The sequence below is a fragment of the Anabrus simplex genome, chromosome 5 (assembly GCF_040414725.1).
Source record: "Anabrus simplex isolate iqAnaSimp1 chromosome 5, ASM4041472v1, whole genome shotgun sequence".
NCBI classification, from domain to species: domain Eukaryota; kingdom Metazoa; phylum Arthropoda; class Insecta; order Orthoptera; family Tettigoniidae; genus Anabrus; species Anabrus simplex.
Genome location: NC_090269.1, coordinates 145,945,682 through 145,964,009, shown reverse-complemented (window position 1 = coordinate 145,964,009; position 18,328 = coordinate 145,945,682). Strand labels below are relative to the sequence as shown.

The following is an 18,328-nucleotide window of genomic DNA, read 5'->3' as shown; positions in this document are numbered from 1 at the left end:
ATGACTGAAAACTGTATGAGTGAAGCTAGTGCACGGGAAAGCTGTCAGAAATTTGAAGAAGGGCATACGGACATCCATGACAAAGGTGGGCAAGAAGGCAAGTCTGTCGCTATCGTACCCACGGTGCGGAAATCTTGAAGAGTCCGCGACAAATGGAGGTTTATGATCAGTGAACTTTCTACAGGAATCCCAGACATTTCAAGTTCTTCTCTGTATACAATTGTGACTCAACACTGAGGATGCTGGAAACTTTGTTCACATTAGGTCCCAAGAATGTTGAGCAACGGTCACAAAACTCAGCAAATGGCGTCAATTGTAATGTTTCTCACGCGTTATCATACTGAGGGGGGAAGAGTTTTTAAACTCTATCGTTACTGGCGATGAAACACTGCAGAAACCAAAGAACAGTCTAAGCAGTGGATGTATCCTTCTTCTCCAAAAGAGCCAAAAGAGTTTAAACTGACACTGAACAACAGGAAAACAATGGCTACCGTTTTTTGGGAACATAATGTTGTCTTGTGGTGGACTTTATGGAGCTGGAGACAACAATAACAAAGGAAGTATATTGTGAAACTTCATGTAGCCTCCGCAGAGTGATTCAAAACAAACAAAGAGACATGCTCTCAACTGGCCTGGTTTTGATCCATGACAATGCTCGACTGCACTAGACCAAAATGACAACAGACCTTCTCAAACAATTCAAGTGGGAAGTTTTTGACCATCCACCGTATAGTCCAGACCTTTCCCCTAGTGATTTTCTCCTTTTTCGAGAATTGAAGGCATGGTTGGGCAGAAAAGCTTCACCACCAACGAAGAACTTCAGGAGGCTGTCCAGACGCACCTTACCTCGCTGGCAGCAGACTCCTTTGCAGAGGGCATAGGAAAGCTGGTGTCACGAAATGACTAATGCCTAAATCATTTTCACTTTACAAAGGAAAAAAATTAAATGTATCTTCCTAATTCAATACAAAACATAATTCCATCATTAGATGGATCAATAAAATTCAAACATGTTTTTGACTTGTTTGAGCCATCTTCAGTGAAATAAGGGGCTTACATTGCCTGTGATTAGTTCCATTGTGAGAAACACCACCGGTCTCGGCATTGCCTGTGATTAGTGCGCACTATGTGAGGAACGCCATAGGTCTGCATTACATGTGTGTATTACATTCCCTGTGAGTAGTACCATAATATGTGGAATACTGTGAGTCTGCGCCACTTTTGATTAGTACCGCAACATGACAAATACCACGGTTCTACTTTCCTAGTAATAAGTACCATTATGAGGGGCCGATGACTTGGATTTCGGACCCCTTTAGACAACAAGCATCATCGATTTAGAGGCAGTCCCTTGGTCAGAAATGCTATTGTTTTACAATAGTTTCTGGGAATGTAGGGCATTGCGGGTCAGATCTGCTGATTGTTTTAAATTCATATTCGTCCATTCATTCTTAGTCATCATATTTTGAATTCTGGTTCGTGGATGATTTTGGATTTTTAAATTGTCATTACATTTTGTCTCATTTCGTACCATTAGGGGCCAATGACCTTAGATGTTAGGGCCCTTTAAACAGCAAGCATCGTCATCATCATCATAATCATAAATATTTTAGTGTGATAGAATCTGATGATGTTCTGTCAAGTTCGAAATGTCATTCTCTTTTAGTTCAGATTTTTTTTTTTCAGGTAGTTTATTAATTTTATTACTTACAAGTAATTTCAGCAGATTGAAGAACCTGAGAGATTTAAAAAAAAAATTAGAGTAAAGAGGAAACCGTTAATAGAGAAGTAAACATGTTTCTTGCAGGTAAAATGTTCAAGTGTGTGGAACTGCCTTGGCTCGTGCAGTTCTTCCTCATGTTCTACAATGACAAGCCTGTTGATTGGCTGCTCGATCACCTTATTTCTACAAAGATATGCAGCCTGGACAAAGACGGGGTGAGTACTGTGTTCTCTGGTTAGCAAACTGTGTGGATGCTCTTTTGCTGCATTTTCAATATAGTAAAAACTGTATTTTGTGCAGCAAGGACAGTTTACCCAGGCAGGTGTTCCGCTGTGAATTAAGGCACATTCACTACACAGTTACACGTATCTGCTGCACTGTACTTGAAATAGACTGTCAGCACATCGAGGAGAGTCATGACTGAAATTTTGGGATTTTTGAGCAAAATATCAATTTTCAATTTTAATCTTAAAAAATTGTCCAAATCTTTCTCTCTCAAACCCCATTTTTTAAAGCTCTAAATGCCAGATTTTAGGGGAGCAGCACTTTATATAAAGAGAAAGCCCACGTACATTTCTGTCACGCTGTTATTTTCAATAATCTCACTAAAATATATTTACCTTGTAGTAAGCCTACGCTGTGCATAACAGAAGAAATAAATCTGCAGGTGTATCTTACAGTCCAGAACAGTTTTAAAACAAGTAAGTTTCTTAAAAATTTAAATTGTATTTTTCTAGCTTAAAATATTTTCAGCTCTTTGCCATGTAAATAATGCTCCTTGCAACAGACTACTTATGAGATTCACTGGAGTTTTTCAGATAAGGTTTCAATATGTGCAGGAATTAAAATTAGTTGTGCATTTTATTATCAGTGGAAAATTACCTTCATATGTTTGCTCCTAAAATAGCACCAAATTGGAATTTTGCCGATTTTATGAATGATAAAAGTTGAAAAATTTATATCTTTAATAGCTTATACCTGACTGCAAAACCTAGAGTTATTATTAAGTACATGAGTGTTTTTTGGCAAGTCTGCCAAATTACAGCACAAAAATAATGGAATCCAATCAATCAATCAATCAATCAATCAATCAATCAATCAATCAATCAATCAATCAATCAATCAATCAATCAATCAGATCTGCATTTAGGGTAGTCACCCAGGTGGCAGATTTCCTATCTGTTGTTTTCTGGTCTTTTCTTAAATAATTGAAAAGAATTTGGAAATTTAGTGAACATCTTCCTCGATAAATTATTCCAGTTCCCAACTCCTCTTCCTACAAGTACAATATATATTTGCCCCAATTTGTCCTCCCAAATTCCACCTTTATGCTCAGATTGTGATCTTTCCTACATTTAAAAACACCACGCAAACTCATTCATCTACTAATGTCATTCCACGCCATCTTTCCACTGACAGCTCGGAACATACCTCTCAAATTAAGAACTAGTGTTAGGTTTAATGGTCCACCCAGTCAATACACTTCACTTTACAAATGAAAACACATTCAGTATTAAAATATATTAAACTTTTTTGGTACATGTTTTGTCTAATTTAAGACTTCTTCAAGCCGTAGCATCTCCATGATACAACATGATTGTGGTCTAATAATTTAAAAAATGGAAGAACCCATGTCCTTTATGAACTGTTTGAGAATACACTAATGACAATAAACACAATTTTTCCTAAAATTGTCCATCACTTCTTGTACAAATTCTTCACATGTTAAAATTTGAATGATATTTCTTTAAAATAAGACATGCAGTGCTGGCAGCCGGTAGCCAGAGGCCAGAGTTCAAATCTCCTGCAGTCAGTACACTGAAGCTACTGGCTACCAGCATTGCATGTCATATTTTAAAGAATTATCATTCGAATTTTAACATGTGAAGAATTTTTTCAAGAAGTGAAGGACATTTTTATGAAAAATAGTGTTCATTGTCTTTAGCGTATTCTCCAACAGTTCGTAAAGGACATGACTTCTTCCATTTTTAAAATTATTAGACAGCAACGATGATGTATCATATTCTGTTATGGGATGCTACGGCTTGAAGAAGTCTTAAATTACACAAAACATGTACCAAAGAATGTTTAATATATTTTAATATTGAATGTGTTTTCACTTGTAAAGTGAAGTGTAGTGATTGGGTGGACCATTAAACCTAACACTAGTTATTATTTAAACTGTATCAATACGGATCTATATAATGAAGTTTGTAGATTATAACATACCTCTTAGTCGAGCAGCTCATCTCCTTTCTCCAAGTCTTCCCAGCCCAAACTTCGTAACATTTTCGTAACACTACTCTGTTGTTGAAAATCACCCAGAGCAAATCAAACTGCTTTTTCTTTGGATGTTTTCCAGTTCTGCAATAAAGTAATCCTGGTGAGGGTCCCTTACACTGGAACCATACTCTAGTTGGGGTCTTACCAGAGAATTATATGCCCTCTCCTTTACATTTTTACCACAACCCCTAAACACAAATGCCACAAGGAGCATTTTTCATCCAACACAATAACAAATAATGTGTATTTTTATAACTTTGCAACAAATTACCTAATCAACTCCACATCTTGTGTGGTGCTTATTTGGTTAATATATGCTTGTGTTTGAAATTTGGTTTTGATAAGTGGTAGATTGTAGAAGTTGCAAATTTCAATTATGATTCTCCTTAAGTTGTGTTGAGAACAGAAATGACCAACCAAACATCATTGGGATCCGAACCCACGACCTTTCCAGTTAGGGCTACTATTACTAAAGAAACAAAAGAACATGAGTACAACTTTTGCCATTTTTAACACATATAACCTTACGTTACAAATGTGACTCATTAGGTACTAAATGAAGGTTATGGGCTCTTTCATATACCATGTGTACTTTTCTGAGGTTGCAGCTTTTCGCGTGATCTCTTCGTCACTTTTTATTGGTTCATAAAGGTCACTGCAGCTGTATTGCAGGGAAACTCAATATTATGTATTCCACAGTTTTGAGGAGATTTGTGTCATTGACATCTCTAGAGAAACTGAAAGTTCTGACCCGATTTTGTGACAATGCCTAGTGTTTCCATAAATCAAGTTTGTCAGATTTTAAATTAAAATCTGTATATACTGAAGACATTTCATTGAATAACAAATTTATATTGCTTTATAAACTTGAATGAACTTTTGAATTGATGTCATTGGCTGAGGTTTCAACCTCTGAAAGCAGTAAACTGTTGTTTTGAAATGGATCCAGTCAGAAAATTGTTTTCCAGCCAAAGTTCCATTTATTAAAATATATTAGTATGCTAGAAGAAAGATAAAATATTTGTCTTAGAAATATTGTGAGTTAACAAATTCTTACAAAATTCACAAATAGAAATTTTGCTAGTGCAGTTTCACAAGGAAAATCGAGGATGCGTGGTGAATATTTTCAACTGCACCTCAAGTACATATGTTATCCCTACCTTGGTGGTGGGGATCGAGGCTACAGGTCTGGCATTGGTCGCCCACTGTGTGTCGTTCAAAACCACATTGTACTTGAAATATTAAATTCAAGTGGCCCATTGTGGCAACTGGTGTCAGACCTATAGCTCAAATGGGAAAGCATTGGAAGGTATGGGTTCGGTTCTCACCGATGCCCGATTGATGATGCAAGTCATATACATAATATTTCCTCATGTGCCTGACAAAAAAATTTGAAGCACCCAGACGAAATGGTCTGATATCAATATAACTTTGCACACATACACACCATTGGTGGGTGTGTAAATGATTAGAGTTACAATTCTCTGTGACAGGTATAACAGTGTTGTTACCAAGCCGGGTAGGGTATGTAAGGGGCGTGAACAGCATCAGATGTTGAGCGATCACTGTGAAGGTTATGGAGATGCTGCATTCTTGTGTGAGACAGCGTTATCAGCACCTGACAGAGTTTGAAATGGAATGGGTCTCCATTTGGCCGACTGGTTGAATTGTGCATTATCCAGATTTGTGGGGCATTCAGAGGCGACTGTGGCCTGATGTTGGATTGCATGGGAATGTGAGGGCAGGCGTAGTCGTTGTCAAGGTTCTGGGTGTCCACGCCTGACCACCACAACGGAGGATCGCCGTATTGTGCACCAAGCACATCATAACCCCTTCACATCTGCGCCTGACATCCGAGAACAAGTTATGAACTCCCTGCAACATTCTGTGTCATCCCGCAACATTGGTCGGAGACTAGCAGCAGCTGGACTAGGGAATTACTAGGCTGCCGTTAACACCACAACACAGATGGCAGCGTTTGGATTGGTGCCGTGACTGGGAAGCATGGACTGCTGATGAAGGCATCGCATTGCATTCAGTGATAAATCACGGTGCATTGTGTTCAGCAATGAATTGTGGTTCTGCACTACCCTGAGAGTACGGCGGCGACCTGGGAAGAGGTCCCATTCTTCCAATGTTTTGGGGAGGCATAGCAGTGTTACTCCTGGTGTCATGGTGTGGAAAGCCATCATGTATGACTTCAGGTCACGGTTGGTAGTGATAAAGGAAACCTTGACGGAATAGCGTTACGTCACAGATATCCTTCCCCCTCATGTGTTACCTCTCATGCTACAGTATTGTGGTGCCATTTTTGAACAGGACAATGCTCGTCCACACACGGCACCTGTGTCTATGAACTGTCTGCGTGATGTTGAGTTACTCCCGTGGCCAGCAAGATTTCCAGCCCTGTTCCCAGTGGAACATGTGTGGAACCAACTCGATCGTCAACTCTGGCCTAGTGCAAGTATCCAGGATATGGATGACTATTTACAACAATCGTGGACCAGCTTGCCTCAGGAGAGGATACAACAGCTTTATGACACCCTTCCCAACCGAATCATTGCATGCATCCACACCAAAGGGGTGCAACGTCGTACTGATAAGTGGGCTCGTACTGTCAAGTTCTTTGTAAATTTGACTCAATTTTGTAATCACAGAAACAAATCACCTAACATCTCAATACGTAAAGTTTCATTTCGTTTCCTTCTCCCGTTCTGGGTGCTTCGATTTGTTTGGCAGGCAGTTGTGATGTACTCAACAAAGTGTACTTCAAGAACTTGAATATGCTTTTAATTTAGATTCACTGTGCCTTGATTCTGCATGTTCACTTTTAAGATGACTATGTTGGTATTTTGTTTGCCCCCACTTCTGCTTCTCTTCTCACTCTGCCCATGTCTTTGTTCGTGTGGTGAACTGTTGTCCTATTATTTCATTATGAAACTTGAGGTTGTCTTTGGGGACGGTTGCTTTCTCTATCTCTTCTGCTTGGGTGCCCTGTTTATCATGTCTACAGATGCTTTTTTTCACTTAAGCTTAGTATTTTATTTGCTTTACACAAGTTTAGCTTGATGGTTTAAGTATCCTCAATTTACTAGAGGCCTCGCACATTGTATATTTGTCCAGAAGCAATGTGGACTACAGATGAACTGTAATCCTGTTCTTTACCACACCATCTTACCTGAATTGTGGAATAGAAGATTTCAGCTGTGAATTCTTTGTAATGTTCATGAGAGTTTTAGCAAGTCGCCCCATGACAGAGGGGTAGCAAGCCTGCCTCCCTCTGGAAGGGGAGTTCTATTCCGGCCAGGTCGGAGATTTTTACCTGGATCTGAACGCTTGTTCGAGGTCTTCTCAGCCTATGTCATTACAATTGAGGAGCTATTTGATGGTGAGTCTAGAAAGCCAAAAATAATGGCCAATGGGATTTACCATGCTGACCATACTTCACCTGATAATCTGCAGGCCTTTGGGTCCAGTGACAGTTGCTTGGTTAGCGAAGTTTGAGTTTGTTTCAGGGCAAAATTCGAAGATACTTCCATAACAGGCCCCACTACTGTTTGAAAAAGACATTTCCAAAACTACATGTTTGCAAACGTCGTAAAACTAATATGCTCCAGGAAATTGCCTGAGTATGGAGAAGAGGTAAGTCTCCACTGAGAGAGTGAATTTCTTTCAGCTGTTATTTCCACATTAGGAAAGTTATCTTCCATCATCCACATCTTCCTTATGAGGCATATTCAATTCAATTCCAGGTGAACATTTCTTGTTTCTGAACAACAGAACTGTGATTGGTATTACCATTACAATAAATGTCAGCAATATTTTACACAAAATGTAAATTAACGTGACTGAAGAAGATACCATGCAAGCATTTTTCTGCCTTCTGCAAACAAAACACTTGATGTAAGACACTCAGTCAATCATTTCCATGAAACCTATTACAAAATTTATATCCAAAATGTTCAGAAAGGGCTGTGAGTTGTAAGTTTTCAGTTGCACTTTATTTTGAGGAACTAGGAATGTAATTTTGAACAGAGGGAGCTTACAGCCCAGATAATCTGAAGGATCATAACTTATGAATTTCATTATGGTCCGTCACTAAGCTCGATAGCTGCAGTCGCTTAAGTGCAACCAGTATCCAGTATTTGGGAGATAGTGGGTTCAAACCCCACTGTCAGCAGCCCTGAAGATGATTTTCCGTTCTTTCCCATTTTCATACCAGGCAAATGCTGGGGCTGTACCTTAATTAAGGCCACGGCCGCTTCCTTCCCACTCCTAACCCTTTCCTGTCCCATCGTTGCCATAAGACCTATCTGTGTCGGTGCGACATAAAACCACTAGCAAAATAAAAATCATTATGGTCCGTATTGACAATTGATCACTATTCAATATACAAGGTAATAGTATTGAATAGGTGGACCCTTCCTACCCTTTGATAGTAATCTGAAGGAATCAAGCGTACCTTAACACACAACAAACTGATCCTGATTGAGGAGACTTTGCTAAAAATAACTCCAGAGACTTTTACAGAACTGACAAGCAGAATCTCAATAAGTATACTCCCCCAAGCCGTAACTTCAGAGACTCACAGTGCAAGCTGGCTTACAGCAACAAGGACAACTGCCACAGCCTAGCCAAGTTCTTCCAGAAATTGCTTAATTGTGATCTACCCATTAAAGATTTTGACTACCAGCAAACGACACCAAACCAGATTCACTACCTTCCTCACTGGAAGAAGTTACTACTCAAGAACAACAAGGGGTGTGAAAGTGTGCCAGTAGTAAGGCACTGAGATAATTCAGAAGATCTGGGAAACAAAATTTGCCATCTGACTGGGCCTCAGGTGATCCACCACTTTCAAAGAAAAAAGTGATATTAAAGATATGAACAACTATCAAGGGATCTCACTCCTCCCAGTAATGTACAAAGTCCTCTTTAAAGCCTTGCTAACAATGGCAGAGAATCAAGAGGACCGTCAACTGGTGGAATACCAGGCAAGCTTCAGGAAAAGCCAATCCTGTGGTGAGCAACTCTTTAACCTCAAAAACAATACTACGCTACTCCAAGATTAGCAGCCACAGAGTGGTAATCACCTTTGTTGATTTTTGGAAGGCCTACGACTCTGTGGTAAGATTCTTGAGGAACTAGGAGTGGATAACAAAACCTGAAAACTTGTTCTACAAAGCCTGCTGACACACCCTCTTAAATTAAATTCAGAGACAAGATCTCCAAAACCCTCAATCAGAACAGGCATCAGACAAGGTGGTGGAATTTCTATGCTCCTCTTCAACTGTGTCCTTGATAAACTTCTGCAAAAATGGCATAAGAAACTGGTCATCTTGGGTGTCCAGAGTGGGGACTGCTTGGGTCACAAGAGAGAAGGGCCGATATTAGTTCGTCTGGCCTTTGCAGATGATTTGGCACTGATTGCTGAATCGCTGGAAATAGCAGCGATCCAGGTCAGTTGTCTCAGAAGAAAGGAGGCCAAAGCAAGACTGCAATATCACTGGAGAAAAAATAAAGGTACTTTACTAACATGAAAGAGGCTAAGAGAGAGATGCCACTATAGTAAAATCAAGCAAGTGCAGGAATCTGTACCTTGTCAGCTGAATTGGAACTTGTCAGAAAAAGGAGCCTTCTCTGTGAGAGTTAATAAGCAGGAACTGGCCTATCGACTGACTTGAAATACCTGCAACAAGCGGTGACTGTCGTGCTATCTGAAGCAACAGCACACAACAATCATCCACCTGGAAGCCCTGTATACCATGGAGTGTCTTTCACTAAACAGAAAAGGTTGATTGAAAAACTGGAAGTCAGAAAGAGAAGAATTCTCAGAAGGATCGTTGGCCCGGTACTGGAAGATGAAGAATACCGCAGACGTCACAATTCCAATTTCTATGCCCAGATAGAGAGGGTCTGTGTTTGTACAAGGAAAGGGAGGATAGCTTTATATGGTCATGTGACAACAGACTGACCAGTCACCTGTTTATCTCAAAGAGCAACTGGGAATTTGAAATTCAAGGGAGGAGAAATGGAAATGGAAATGGAACTGACAGACTTACAAACAGACAGGCTGTGAGACAAATCCTGAATAAAGTACAGTAAAACCTGCCTTAGAGGACACCTCTCATTGGCAGACGATTTTTTAGGTCCATAATTAAATACCATGTTGTGTATGAGTAATTTACCCCTCTTATACGGACGCGAACACACCATAGCCAAGACAAACTCCAATTAAAACTCTCCTAACGGACGCTTTCCTTTTTAAAAAAATACTGTATTTGTGTCCTGTACAGTATGTATTTACTTACTTTTTGCACAGGCAGTACTTCCAAGAATCGCAGACACCGTAACTTTTGGTCCAGGCTGTACACATTCTTGGAAGGCAACACTAAGCTACGCTATCACTTCCGGAAGCTGTGTGATCTGACATGCTCGACAGTGCTGCAGTTCGTACCTTCACTGTCAGGTTACTTTTCATTGACTGGTGGGCTTTTGAGGTGTTCAGTTTTACGTTAGTAAGTTGGTGTAAACATGGCATAATAGACTATCATAAATGTGAGAAGTGTGGTGTGCATAAACTGTCCGAAGTGTTCAAGATTGGAAAGACACAGGCAGCTGAAATTAGAAAAAAAGCAAGAGGAACTAGAGAAAGAATGGCATTTAAATGGCAACCAACAGTGCATTAAACTGTTTCAAAGTGGTAGTGGAGCTCCCATTGAAAAGGCAATGCTAGAGTGGTTCACTAAAATAAGAAGTCAGAATGTCTGTGTCAGGACCTATGATACAAGCAAAAGCATTAGAATTCACGGCAGAATGAGGTATTGGAGATTTCAAAGCCTCGAATGGCTGGCTAGAAAGATTCAGAAAGCAGTATATTGTAACAATACTGTATACAGTATACAATTAAAGGTACATTTGCAAGAATTGTTAACACATACAATACATGGGTTATTGTGTTCCAACTTATGTTTAATGGTACCGGTTTCATAACCTCTCTCGGGCGGTCACCCCTTCATAACGGACATTTTTTCGGTCCTGAAGGTGTCCGTTATAGAGAGGCTTTACTGTATGTGGTTTTCAGGAAAATCCACTGTACCGAGCAAGAGGCCGTGTGGTTTCGATCACGTAGATACAAGCTTGTATTCGGGAGATAGTGGGTTCGAACCCAACTGTTCGCATCCCTGAAGATGGTTTTCCATGGTTTCTCATTTTCCTTCCCACTCTTAACCCTTTCCTATTCTGTCGTCGCCATACGACCTATCTGTGCCAGTTTGACATAAAGCAAGTTGAAGAGAGGGAAAAAGAACACTGAAGAAGGAAGATAGCCACTGGTCAGAGGAGAGAATCCACTACACCAGAGTTGGTTTGAGCCCGTTAAGGCTAGCCCACTGTGACTAGGCAGGATTGACGTATCTGTGGGCAGCTTACGTGTCGGTGTGTGTCACAGTCAAGTAAGAGAGTAAACACATTTGGTACGACAAAGAAGGATTGGTGTTCAACTGTGATTACAGAGCTTTCCTCACACCATTTTCAACGAAATGTTGCTTGGAATACTGCATAAAGAAAGACATTACAGTTGCATGGAAAACCTATTTATTTTTCAAATATTCATGTGCGATTTATACTGTGCTCGATATTAACAGACATGGTTTTATTTTCCTGTATTTACACATTCAAATAAAACTGACATAGTACAATGTAGAGACACTAAAAAGAGACAATGAGCAGATCGTATTTTATGTTTGTTGCTCTTAATATTTTATCAGACTTAATTTCTATTATTATCAAACTTGCCTTCCATGTGGATACCCACAACGAACATTGTATCTATAGGTTAAATTGTTTTTGCAAAAAATGTATCTGTAAGGAACTTTTGACTTTTGAACTTTTGAGGACTGTACAAAGGTATAAAGATGAAGAGTGTAAACTAAGATTTCCTATTTCTTGGATGGGAATGACAAAATTCTAAATACTCGTTGGGAAGCTTCAAGTTACAGAAGTGTTTCTGGAGTTTGGAAAAACTATGGATTACTCATGGCACATTTAGAAGAGCAAAACAGAATGAGAACGGGGATAAGAGTGAAAGAGTGTTTTGCCCTGTAGATTGGCTTAGACATTATGCTACACTAGGTGTTTTAAATTCATTTGTAACTAATTTACTGGTAGTATAATATTATGTAACACCATAGACTCCAGTATTATTTTGTTTGCAGATAGAAAATTTAATACAGGTACTATCGTGAAGCTCAAAGAGCAACTGAGAATTTGAAATTCAAGGGAGGAGAATGGAAAAAGTCGAGCTGCCTCTCTTGACCCTGAAATATTCTTTGACAGCTTGGATGGATAGAAAATAGTCTGTTAACAAAAGAAGACACACAATTACCAGAATGGATATTCAAGAATTCAAAAAAGGCAACTTCTAAAAGGTGATCATGAATTCGTTGTCGAGAAGAAAATACCAGCGTCACTACTACCGCTTGTAAACACCATCAGCAGCATTCCCATTTCTACCTCTGAATGTAAACGTGGTTTCTCGCAAATGAACTTAATACTAACACCAGCAATGGCTTCTCTACACCTGACAGATGTCAGTTCATTGATTTTTATCAAGCTGGTAGGTCCTCCTCTACGAGATTTTCGACCTCCACCATATGTCAACTCCTGGTACCTGGAAGGAAGACATCTTGCGACCGACATAAAGACCGAAGAACATTCATGTGAAGATGGCAGCACCAGCATCATGGGTCCAAATTTATTTTACACAGGAGCTCAAATGCTCACAGGTCATTAGTAAGAAAGAACACAATAGCTCAAAGTACCTTAGCCTATATGAGCACCAAGGCTCAAACCTATTTTATAATTATACAAAGTAAACTCGAATTCTTACACTTCGTTGTATAAATAATTAGTTCAACTGTGCATTCTACAAGGTATGTAAAATACCATTCAATACCAAAGCCGTGCCTTCTGATACAGTAATATCATCAGACAACTGGTCTTGAACCCAGTAGTAAATTTACAAGACAAGGGCTCAAACCCCAGAATCCATTTAACCAGTTTTATAATCTGCACATCATTTAGGCCACAAAAAAGTACCTTATTATTAGTTTTTAGAGTAGTTAATTACCTAAATGAAATCATCACATCCCAAAATACAGCACCAGAAGGTCCATACTACACCTATATGGCCATGAGATTATGAAAGCAAAAGAAGGAAGTTTAAATTTACAACGAAAAAAAAAAAAAAGATGAAAAACAAGATCAACGGAGGCAAAATCTATGCACTCCAGAGGACAAATGCTTAAATTACCTAAGTGGGTTTACAGCAGTGGCGTATGCTGAGGGTTAGCAAAGCTATCAGTGAAGCCCAAATCTTACTTGAGAATGATGGAAGTTTAAAACACATTATAATGTAAGCATCTGACACATTGTTCCATTTACAAAACTTGAAAGCAGTGAGAAAAAACGCTGCACGTATTTCTGAGAGCAAGGCATCGGAGACTGATATTGCAGCCCAGACTCTCGTCCCTCTCCCTCGACTCACCCCACACGCGGCTTGCTGCTGTATATCAAATAGGAGCGGGGTCCAGGTGAATGGGTGTGCTAGGCTTTGGTCCATCAGATTGCCGCTGCTAACTATCAACCACGTGTTACTCATCTTATATACTTCCTCACCTCATACTTCTGACTTAATTATATACAGTAGATAACAGAATGCTGGAATTTCACTCCCGTTTACTTCTACATCCTTGTAGGAAGACACTGCACGGCTGCTGTTATAGGAGCAATATAGTTTTCTTTTTGTTGGTTGGAATCAAACCCATGATCATGGGTCGGACACCGCCACTGATCTCCCAGGTAACGATGGGTACAACCGCTGTAAAAATCAACATTTTAATGTATTAATAATAATAATACATGGCATCTGTATGGGCTTGGTGGTGACCTAATGAGGATAAAATGAATGGCGAAGCAGTCATAAACACCCAGTCCCCAAGTCAGGGGAATTAACAGTACAAGGGGTTTGATTCTGAAAACTGAACTGGGGACATCGCACCAAAGGCAAGCATTCTATAAATTTAAACACAAAGCTGGACTTTAATTTGCTAAACCTTAGGCAACCATCTTGACTGATCAGGGGTTGAGCATTGCCAGTAGCAGAGGCCAGGGCAGTAGCTTGTGAAGCAGCCTTGACAACACCGAAGGCTTGACGTTCACTGAACCAACCATCGAAAACGGGTAACCTCAGTCTAGTGGTAGGCCACGTCTTGATCCCAGCATACGCCACTGGTTTACAGCCCTATGAAGCAGAGGCTAATCCATACTATATTGTGACTAAGTAAAAGTAGAAATTTAAAAGCCAAAAGAGAGATACAAAATTTAACAGGTAGAAGAACTTAGTCACCAAATATTAAGTAGATAGGAACTTTACCAGGGTACCACACCCGTGCTTTCTTATGTTCGTAGGTGCTGCCTCAAGGAGATTGAAGCTCTTGCGCATGTTCGTGGATCTTATCCTCATGGTGAACTTTTAAGGAATATGCGTCATCATAAAATCCACTTGTTAATTGCGACAACGCTGAAAGACCATGGTTTCCAGGTATTTGAAGAGGTTCATAACTTAGCAGACAATGGAAGCAACAGAAGGATCGACATCATTGCCTTCAAGAATAAGAAGAAAGGTTACATTATCGAACCCACTGCCCACTTTGAAAGCCACAAGTTGTAGCCCTCAGGTGCAGTAGCGGCGATTGGGAATTCGAAGTGGGAGGGGGCAAAATTATATACGGATAACAGAAAGTAGACGGGTTGAGGGATATAGCGGGTGGGGGTTATACACATCAAAACTGAACAAGAAAAGCTACAAAATGGTAAGTTTTGATGCTCTTTGAGCACATTTCGACACAGAGGTAAAGGTTGACAGTTTACTAACTTAAGCGCGGCAATAATAGTTGTTTTGATTCACTACTATACAATAAAACTTTCACCAAAGAAACCATATTACACATGTAATACAATTAAAGTATGGCATGATTATAAAATTAAAAAATCATTTAATATTTGACTACACTCTAAGAAACTAACAGTCAGTATTAAAGAGACTGCCAGACTGACGAATGCACGCGGCTAGCAGGTGAACCATACCTCAGGTCCACGACTTTGGCACAAAATATACCCCTGTTACCCTTCTTCATAGCATTTGCGAAGTCTCCACTACTTGCTGTGGCGTGATACAAATCAGTTAGCTGCGACGAACAACATTTTGTGCGTATTTTCAATAGTAATTTTGTTAATAATTTAAAATTTGCACAAATTGTTTTTTAATAATTCTTACAATTCCTAGTTTCATTCGGCTAAAATGGAATAAAAATGTAATGTTTTCTCTACAAAATGGGGGGGCAGTTGCCCCCCTTAGTCACCGCTACTGCTCAGGTGTCATCCTCAAGAAGAGGAATATTTACCTACCAACAATTCCTTATTACAGGGAGAAATTCCAGCTGGAGTAAATCAACATAGTGGATCTTATAATTGGAGCTAGTGGAACAATTCCCGTTTTTGCTGCCAATTTTTGGAAACAGGTGTCTCTGCCAATTACAACATTAGGGGAGATTGCCATCATAGCCTTAAGGGGTTCATTGATAATTGTAAGAAATCATTGTTATAATTAGGCTACCATCAACATTTTTTAAGTACATCTATTTCTCTTCTAAACATGAATGTAAAAGTATACTTTGTCGCAAGGCAGCCTCTGCATGAGAAGAAGTATTTCATAAAATAAAATAGGGGATAACATTCATCACCGCAGACTCCTTTGATGAATTTACCCTTTGAATTTTAAAGCTTTACATGACTTAAGATAAGAGACCAATGCCCTAGCAATTACATGTTAACAGAAAACCTACAATTTTCCCGAATTTCACACGCAAATTTTATTCACTTAAACATTGCACTTTACTGCCATACCTGATTATGCTCCCCCTTGGGAGTCACCCTTAGTTCCGTCTCAGATGCTGCTCTCACACAAGTCAATTCATACAAAAACCTTAGCCCGAGAACCTTGCGCTTATATAGAGGCTCAGGGGACGTTTATAGAAAGATTAGTTATAACACTTTTGATAGGACTGCACGATTGTAGATAGGAACAAATTAATTGTGTGATCGCTTTGTTTTGATTACATTTTAATGGGATCACTTCAGAGTGATTAAAAGGAACAGGATTCTCAACTTCTAAATATCAACATTCTCCTGGGTTCACTTGAACTTTAGGGAGCAGTCCGAAATCGTCTTGTTTCCGACAGTCAAACTACTTAGATCATCTGATAATTCAAGGTATTTACACGGGTACCAGCATAGGCACTGAGAGGCAATTTTAAATAGGTGGAGAGGCCTTACTCCTGGTACAATACTAAAAGGGATCAGTTTTATCATAAAAAACATGCTAAAACAGTAACTAATTTGAATAATTATAAGATTATTAATGAAATCTAGGAAGAGTCCAAAATCAGTATTATGCTTGTATGCACAGTAACAGACTTGACCTAATCCAGTTTAAAAATCTACTTCAAATTGAGGTTTAAAAACATAATTTTCAAAACTTTTGCACTTGACAAACAGGAGTGTCGTTCTGTTTTAGTATGACCCTGCTTTGAGAAAAATCATGTCCTTTTTCTGTGTAAAACACCTTTAGGAAAATTCCACCTTTCTTTCTTTCTTCCTTTCTTTCTTTCTTTCTTTCTTTCTTTATTTCACTTTAGCAGTGGTGAAGTTAGGACTTGTGGCCCTGTCTTACACTTAAAAATGTAAATTTCAAGTTAATACATATATAAAAGAGATGTGCTATATATGTAATATGAGTTTTGTCTGTACATTACTCAGAATGTATTGGTCATGTCCACAGCAACAAGGAAATGCACTTTTTAATTTTCCGTAATGTCTGTCTGTATGTACGTACATCGCAAGAAAACGGCTGAAGAGAATTTAATGAAAATTGGTATTTAAGGTAGGGGAATAAGTCGCTACAATCTAGGCCATAAATAGTGTAATACACGCTGAGTGAAATGGTAGTTTAGGGGAAGGCCTAAAATTTAGTTACCTACCAATATCTATGTTATCTATAAATGCTACAGAACTAAAGTTATATAATATTAAATTTCCGATCATTTATGTCTTATACATTTTTATCGTACCGGCTATAACAGAGATATGAATGAATTTGAATTTTTGTTAAGTCCATATCAACGCCGAGCCACGAGAAAATGGGTGAACATATTTAATGAAAATCGGTATGTAAAGTTGGAGAATAAGGAGCTACAGTCTATGCTATAAATAATTTATTCACCCTGGTTGAAATGGTAGTTTAGGGGAAGTTGCATAAAATTTAATTTTTAATTACATATGCTATTAGTCCTATCAAAGAGTAGGCCTACTACATAACAAAAGTTATAGAGAATGCAATTTCCAATCATTTATGTCTTATTCAGTTTTACTGTCTTGACTATGATAAGATTGGGGGTGACGGTGATTATTGTTTAAAGAGGAAGTAAAACTAGGCAACCATTCTCTACATAACACTAATCGGAGAGAAAAATGAAGAGATCTAACACTTTGAAGAATGAAGGTATTGGCTCAAGGGCCATGAAGGGCATGAAAATGAAGGACTCCCTAGGGCTCCATATGTCATACTGTCAGGGTCAGAAAAGGACAAGAGTTGACCAAGGGGGGTCGAATAGGATAGATGAAAGTGAAGAATGTGGCAGAAGCACTGCCTGCTCGATCTGCATCTGATGGCTGCTTATACTGCCTGCTCATTACAACATTTTAACATAGCACTAAATGAAACACTCCGTTTACAAATGCCCACAGCAGGTGGCAGCACTAACCGGCTCCAGACCTGTCGGAATGAAATAGCGGGAAATAGGATAGACTGTACTTGTTTTCAGTGAAAATGGTGTACTGCTGCGTGCCTTTCTGCAAATCAAAGAAAGGGAAACCAGAATGCCGTGATATTTCATTCCATGATATACCTTCAAGTACACAATTGCGTCGAAAGTGGTTAAGTATTATATCCAGGGAAGGAAACAGCAAGGGAAGTAAATGGATTCCTTCTGATTATTCCGTGGTTTGCAGTCTACATTTCGTAAATGACGATTTCAAAGTGACCAGCAAAACACGAAAATTAAAAACAGGATCTGTACCCAGCCCTTTCCCTGATTATCCAGCTTATAAACAACCGCTAATTTCAGCGATGATTAAGAGAAGGGATTCAAGCACAGAGACGTCTAACAAGAGCTCTTCAAACACCATTGCAGAAAATGGTAA

The 18,328-nt window shown here is 39.2% G+C and overlaps 1 protein-coding gene across 7 annotated transcripts in view; it reads left to right on the top strand.

Annotated features, from left to right (window-relative positions):
• Positions 1-18,328, top strand: part of Mgat4a (alpha-1,3-mannosyl-glycoprotein 4-beta-N-acetylglucosaminyltransferase a) — a 978,023-nt gene that overhangs the window by 893,951 nt on the left and 65,744 nt on the right. For all 7 annotated transcript variants that reach the window (XM_067147150.2, XM_067147146.2, XM_067147149.2 and 4 more), the window contains one exon: positions 1,808-1,938. In XM_067147150.2, the coding sequence (XP_067003251.1) occupies positions 1,808-1,938 (131 nt within the window). The remainder of the gene's footprint in view (positions 1-1,807; positions 1,939-18,328) is intronic.